General features: G+C 39.5%; 1 protein-coding gene across 1 annotated transcript; it reads left to right on the plus strand.

The window, feature by feature from the left end:
* The first annotated feature begins 2,768 nt into the window (after positions 1–2,768).
* On the plus strand, positions 2,769–7,564 carry LOC138762924 (probable G-protein coupled receptor 139). The gene is made up of 2 exons (XM_069936433.1): positions 2,769–3,009; positions 6,675–7,564. Exons 1-2 carry the CDS (start codon positions 2,943–2,945, stop codon positions 7,562–7,564), a joined length of 957 nt encoding a protein of 318 aa, XP_069792534.1. The 5' UTR covers positions 2,769–2,942.
* Positions 7,565–7,988: the final 424 nt, after the last annotated feature.

The raw sequence follows: 7,988 nt of genomic DNA on the forward strand, positions 1-7,988 counted from the left end.
TCTTTTGCACTCCATTTTGCTTTCGATTATCTATACCACATAAACATCTAGATCAGAATGAAGTTCATTGACTACAGTTCGGCATTCAACACCATCACACCAACTAAACGAACAGTAAATTCAGGGTTCTGCAGGGTTGAGGATCTCTGCAGCCTAAACGTAAAAGAGGACTGGCAGCATGACTCCTTCTCGCTGAACAGTGACAGGGCGGAACAAGACTGCTTAAACCACTGAACTGGTCCCGCTGCAGCCACAAATGCATATCGAAGTTTTCTTCCAATGCCACTCATAAATTCGCTGACAACCGGAATTGTTGGCCGGATAACGGGAAACAATGAGTCACAAGACAGAATGGAGTTCACGAATCTGATTATCCGGTGCCAGGGCAACAATCCTATTCTCAAATTCAGCAAGCCCAAGTAGTTTATTGTGAACATTTGGAAAGGAGGCCTGTCTTCATCAGGGAGACAGCAGTGAAGAAAGCTTGCTGATCCAACGAGCTATGCATCGACATTTCGGAAGATATCACATGGTATCACACGGAGAGAAGTCTGAATAAGGCTCACCAACGCCTCTACTTTCTAAGAAGTCCGGGGAGATTTGGCGTGTCTAATATTCTGTCAAACCTCTACAGCCATATTGAAATATATAAGATGTTGCCAGGACTTGAAGAGCTGAGTTGTACAGGAATAGTGAACAGTTTGGACGTCCGAGAATGGGGGAAGTTTGATAGAGGTATACACATTTTTGAGGGGTATAGAAAGGGTCAATTCAAACACTTATTTCCCACTGAGGTTGGGTGAGACGCGTTAAAGGTGAAACGTGAAAAGTTTGAGGGGAACTTCACGCAGACGACGGTGAGAATGGATGGAATTTGCATGGAGGACTATCACCCGTGTGCAGGTTGCTGGGAGTAGGTGTAATAAATCTTTTGGCACAGACTAGATGGGCAGTTTCTGCGCTGCAGTGGCCTATGGTTCCATGGTACTGAGGAAGTATATCGATGTTTACATCACATCTTGATTTGGAAACTAAATCTACCCACTTTTCTCACCGATTGCCTATCAATTGAAGACATCTCTGTGAAGCGCGGCTTCAAAAAGCCATCAATGTCATCATGTCATAAACGATCTCACCTCTGCGCCACCTTCACGTAAAAGGTATAGGTACCTGAATTCCGGTACCTATAGGTTCAAGAAAAGTTTTAAACCACAACTTCCAGGCTCTTGAACCTTCAAGTGCTACCTTAATCATAACCAATCTGTGATAGTCAATGTCATTTTTTGGACGTAAATGGAAAATTTTGTTTCTCTTTTTTAAAAATAATTAGTAGCCTTTTTACTCTCATCTAATTTATATTTATACTTACTTTCATCATATATTGAAGTACCTCTGTGGCTGAGCATTCCAAATTCATATCCAAATATTAAGAGATTCCTGTCAAATTTTGTATATAAAAATTCTTCTCGATTCTTTTGAACACATTCCAAATTCGTGAAGAATGAATTGTGTTAGCCGCTGTACACTCCCTTTTCACCTGGAAATACCCTATCAATTAAAGACTCTCGTGGTGACAGACAAGTTATTCAAAGTAGTTTCAATAGTTATTCTTAATCCGTTGAGTTTATTTTATCAGATCCAAACGTTACCGGCGAGAGCCTGTAATGGTGTCAAATACTGTTTTATTGATCAGCGCGCTACATTCCTGAAATATTGGGTTATGTTATGGTGGCCTTTTGATTTGTTTATTGGAGGAGCGCCTAATATAAGTGTGCTGTTCATTCATTAAAAAAAGTAATGCAAGAATCTTGTTATATTCCAAAACCTAGAATTCGTGCATTCGAACAAGGTTTTGCAGCTGGATTAGTTTCAGCGAGAGACATGGGAGATGTTTTCTATTTTCAATTGAAATTGAAAAGGTTTGTTATCTTCGATAATTAAATCGATTTGGTAGCCAGTGTTAAAATTGAGGCAGGGAACATTTTTGTGTTGCATTTTAATTTATGCATTCCCTCGGTTTTGGGAAATTTTGTGAACGAGAGAGACTGTATTAGTTTGTTCTCAAATTTAGGAATTCCCTTTTAATTATTCTACTCGAGGGACTATTAATTATTCTATTCCTGACGACATTATCAGATAACGCGATGGTACTGGGTCGCAAGTTTGGTTCAATTGATTGTTTTGCATTTGCAACAAGTATACAGATAACTGGCGATTACTGGTGATATTGAAATGGTTTACTTTGTAGGCGTGACATCAGAGATTTCTTCCAGTCACCCAGCATGAATGAGACCAGGTTCGTGGTAAAGTTCCTAATCCTGCACTAATTCAAATTTATTCTCTTAATTTTCTCGCATTCTCACCCCCTGCAAATTCTAGAGGCAGTGAGTAAACCAGGAACCACTCAGATAAGATAATTAAATTAATTATCTACCGTAAACAGAGGAAAGAGATGCGTTTGTCCATTTTAAGATTCACCGAGACCACAGCTGTGCATTGGTTTGAATGTCCAATTTTACAATGTATGGCCAACAATACTTACATTAATTTCATTATGAACTGTTATTGACACAACCCATATTTATGCGTATCGTTTCTGAATTGCCTCAATGAGAAAGGAGTAGACCTTTTTCCACTATATTGTCGCTCAGCTCTAACTTAGAATTTTATTTCCACAAAGACAAGACAAAAATCTACACATTTCATTGACGAATATTCCAAAATGTTGTGAATTCTTTTTACAAATTTCCAGTTCAATTTAGGTATAACGGTGTGCCAGCAAGATGTCGCAATATGTTTATTCAACATTTTACAAATAAATCGAGCGATGCTCCAAATCCCAGTGGAGAACATCCTCTGCAGAAATATTAACTTCAAGGATTGCATCAAGAGCGAGCTTCACGAAGAGTCATTGCCCATAGTCCGAAACAAAGCGTTCAAATATGTTCGAAACAATCAACAGTGTCAAGAAAATATACTTTATGATCCTTGCCATCATTGGTGTTCCTGGTAAGTGACAATAAAATGCTCGATCCCAGAATAATCACATAGAATAGATGAGCAATCATTTGCAATCGTTTATTCTCTGCAGGCAGATAGAGATAGATAGAGACAGACAGAGACAGATAACAAGTTATAGGCGAATTCAAGTCACATCAACGTTTGAAAGGCTATGTGGGATATTTTACGAAAGAACTGGTAAACAGGACAGTTAGAATTGATGGTGTGACTTCGGAGAACCAAAACTATTTTATCGAAAGAAAAATTTGTTTGTTAAACCAGGGAGTAGGTATTTCGACATTGTATTCATAATTATAAATAAGAGGGCGGTAGCAGTTAACTGGATGGTGCGTTTTGTACATTTTCGGAAGGCTTTCTGAAAGGTATTTATAACCATTTTTAATCGCGGGCAACATGCTATCGTCGATTAAGATAATTATATTTTAAATAATTCTTTTCTCGTTTGATACAACCATTAATGCGGTTTCGTTGTGAGTGTTGCAGAAACCCATTTCCTCATAATCTCTCTCGTTAATATTTACGACTGACAAAAGTGCCACCTACATCATGGTTTCTGACTATGCAGAGTTGCCTCACAGTCTGTTTTTCGGGGAGAATGCTCAGAGGCTTCTAAGCAGATGGGCAGATGAATGAATGCCGGAATAAGACAAGTAGAATATAAAGTGGAAAACGAAGAAAGTTGTTTGATAGAAAAGCAAATACAATGGCGGACTAATTTGATCGGCGCAGAAGTTACTATTCATGGGTTCAAGTTATTCCCGTGATGCATTACTGATAAAAATATTGTGTGATCTGTCGGACTCTGGCTTTACCTTACTCTTAATTTAGTCTATGTGTAGTCTGAGTCCAGCGTGTTCTTTGAATGAAGTGATAGGAGAAGGTATTCGGTTCAACAGTCAGTTTATTACACAGCACAAGAATAAAACTTAACAGAGCTCTGGGTCAGTCATTAGTTCATAGGTCACCTGCACAGTGAGCTATTCCCCAAGACTGACCCCTATTGTCCAGTTGGCTCAGTTTATATAGATCAACCCAGAACAAAAGTTGTCTTCCTTTGCTAGATTTTTTTGCATAAGGGTTATCACAAGTCATCTCCTGTTTTGCAGATATCTGGGGTGTAGCACTCCCATCTTAATCCTCCAGGCCAGACTATCCTGTTGTTTTGATCAGAAATTAATTCATCCCCAGATATTTCTAATCACCATTCTGTTCCTGTCTGGCCAATTTCTGCTGTTCTCTTTAACACCTCCTCATGCCTTAATCTTCCTCCTAGACTGGTTTTCCATTCACTTAGTTTCTTGCAGGCCATTCTTTGTTCTGGTCTGCCCTGTGTCTCCTGTGCTACCCACCACCTCCTCAGTTTGAGCATTCCTCCTAAATCGTTTTATGCATTTCCTCTCCCTGTATTTGGGAGCAGACAATTTTGCTCAGCCAACTTTGCTCCATGCTGTGATTGCCACTTAATCACATTCCTCTTTTTCCCTGAACCATGCAGTAAACATAAAATTATTAATTAATCATTTCTTTCATAATGTTTTAACCCCTAGATTCCAACAGATCACAGTAAGCGACTGGAATGACAACATGCACGTTTGTCTTTATTGACGAGATTTGGGACCAAGAGTACTGAAAATATATTGGTGGCCTAAGGTGACGCCAAGTGAAATATTGCAATCGGGTTTAAGGACTGATACATATTGTATCGAAGTTTCAACACATTGATTGTTCGACTTTTGAGATATTATTAATCAAGGTTGCTCTTTGATTTATTGAGATTGAAGGAAGTATATTCATTGAAACCTTTAATTCTGCCCGGATTTGAAAAGTCAGACGTAGAAGATATTTTTTTTTCCCTTGAATTGAGGTGTCCAGGAACGTGACAGCGAAGATGAAACATTACCTTAGAGAAGGAATCGTTGGAATTATTGACCGAAGGGTTATAGTGCTGTTTGGCTGTTGAATTAATTCAAAGCAGAAACCAATGGATTTTATTGGACATCAGAGGAATGGATATGAGCCGAGTAACAGAACAATTTTCATGCAACATTGCTTTGTAATGTCAGAGAAGGCAGGAGACGACTGGCTCCTTGCTGCAAATTCTCGTTACTTATTAGCCCATTTTCGATTGTTGTCGAGTTCCTACATATTCCTACTCTTTCTTTGGCTTGGCTTCGCGGACGAAGATTTATGGAGGGGGTAAAAAGTCCACGTCAGCTGCAGGCTCGTTTGTGGCTGACAAGTCCGATGCGGGACAGGCAGACACGATTGCAGCGGTTGCAGGGGAAAATTGGTTGGTTGGGGTTGGGTGTTGGGTTTTTCCTCCTTTGCCTTTTGTCAGTGAGGTGGGCTCTACTAGGTGTTTGCGAATGGATGTAATTTCTTTGCAATAATCAGCGAATACTTGGAGCAATGGCTTCCAGTGCAGGCAATTTGATGAAGCACTGGAATAAACCCAGAGAAATGACGCTGCAAAATGAACCGGAAGCGTTGAAAATATTGACCACCAACATTGAAAAGTATTGTGATAGGCAAGATGTCAGCTGTTTGAATTTTACTTCATGTTGCAATTTCACCCTGACTTTTTGCTCTCTATTAAAAAAAAATCAAAAGCTGGATCTTTCATTTGTTTTGCATTTTTTTGGCTTTCCACTACTCTTCAATTACATTTTGATGAAACCTTTATTTCATTGCCTGATTCATGTGAATATTTCTCAAAAACGTTTAAATTTAATCCAAGCTACTGTCGAGGAGAAATAACTACGAGGACGGAGCTTCAGCGTCAACTTCAGGAGACTTTATTAGAATGAAATATCTCGGAGAACAGTCCCTGTAACAGCCAGGGCTCAGCTCTGAACTACACAGTCGCACAGCTCGAATTTATACAAACAAGTTAGTTTGTAAAGTCATCAGAATGGGTTCCAATGATATGAAGGAGTTGATCACATCCCGGGAAGTGAAGGGTGTTCAAAGAACATAGTGTGGTTAAAGTATTTATTAGAAAACAAAGTTATCTAAAGATATTCTTTAGCAGACTTAAATGTTATCGGGAGTTATTCTTTAGCAGACTTGCGCATTGTTAAGGTCAATTCAGCTGTTGACCATTTTTTTTCCACAGCTACAAATTACCCCAATATCCAGTACCATTCTTCCACCGTCTTAATCACGAGTGCTGTAGTTCTCAGTCTCTGCTTGTAAGCCGGAAGTAAAAGTACCGCCAGGTGATCAGATTTGGCGAAGTGCGGGCGTCGGATGGCTAAGCAGGAGTTCTTCATGGTGGTCTTGTAACTCATTCAGCTCGATAACCCGTTAACGATCCACACAACAGTAACAGTGTTTTTTTTAAATCTAGTGCCAGGATAGTTTTTGCTTTTCTGTACCAGGATCGATGCCACAACTTCAAAATACGATGTCTGCGAAACCACTTTTAGACCCCCAAAAAGTTAATATTTCCCTGCCTTGTTGGAGCACGAGCAGAACCTACAAATTTCCATCCAATTTCTCGGTTGAATGTTATTTTCCCCCTTTCCTTTAATCCCCTGTTTGAATTCTGTTGGAATAGCCACCATTGACAAGCCTTTGGAGAGTTACCCTAATTAGCATGCAGTGTTAGATATGGAAACTAACAAAGACTTTTCCTTTTCTATATTTTGCAGTGAATTTAGTGGCGATTGTGATCTTGTCCCGGAGTAAATGTGGGCTCTCCACTTGTACCACATGCTACCTGGTAGCGATGGCAGTGGCGGACCTGCTGACCATTATTACTGCTGTCATTTTGTGGAGGATCGTTGATTATTACTTTATAAGGAACTTCTTGGACATCACGCCTGTCTGCAGTGCTCTATACGCCCTGAGTTGTGCAGCCACAGACTGCTCTGTCTGGTTCACTGTCACTTTCACCTTCGACCGATTTGTCGCCATTTGTTGTCAGAAACTGAAAGCAAACTATTGCACTGGAAAAACAGCGATTATAATTCTAGGAACAATCACAATTCTGATATGCGTAAAAAATGTGCCATTTTACTTTACGCTAGAGCCCTGGGTGACAATCGACAATGTGCCGCGGGGTTGCAAGGATAAAAAAAATATTTTCCTTGAACCAGGATGGATGGGGTTTGAGTGGTTCGATGCGATTCTTTGTCCATTGCTCCCATTTGGTTTAATTTTATTGCTCAACGCATTGACAGTGAGATACATTTTAGCAGTGAGTCGAGTCCGTAAGGGGCTGAGAAACCAGAATCGCCGTGACCCAGAAACGGAAAGTAGACGAAGATCAGTGATCTTGCTCTTTACCTTGTCCGGCAGCTTCATACTGTTATGGATGGTATATGTGACAGATTTCTTGTACTATATCATAGCAGGAATAGATCCAATTAATTATACTCCATCCAAATATGTATCGGAAGAAGTCGGATTTATACTGCTCAACTTAAGTTGTTGCACAAACACATTCATTTATGCGATAACCCAGTCAAAGTTCAGAGAACAGTTCAAGACTGCGGTGAAATACCCTGTAAATTCAATCATTCGACTAATGAATAAATAAACCAGTTGAATGAATCTCCAGTCTTTGATCGACTTCGTTTGTTACTGTTTCAAATTTCTCCTTTATATTGCTGTCACTGGGTTGAGGGGAAAGACTTCACTTTGATTATATTGAAGTAGAAGTCTCTAGTCTAAAGCATGGAATCGCTGCCACAACCCTGAACAGAGGTTCCACATTAAAGAAGTTGGATCTAATGTTGTGCGAATATTCTTTAGCACCTCAGAATAACGACGAATCTCCAATAATCAATTCAGACACACAAAAACTTCAAGCAAAAAAGAATCTCACTCAGAGAAATCACTTTTTATTCATAAAGAATTCTCGAACCAAAAAGTGACTTGAAAATAACACAGAGACGCACATCTAAACACAAAATTAGACACCACCGCAGGATTCTGAAACTGAGGAAGTAACAGTTTCGAAT

This window comes from Narcine bancroftii, chromosome 5 (genome assembly GCF_036971445.1).
Source record: "Narcine bancroftii isolate sNarBan1 chromosome 5, sNarBan1.hap1, whole genome shotgun sequence".
NCBI classification, from domain to species: domain Eukaryota; kingdom Metazoa; phylum Chordata; class Chondrichthyes; order Torpediniformes; family Narcinidae; genus Narcine; species Narcine bancroftii.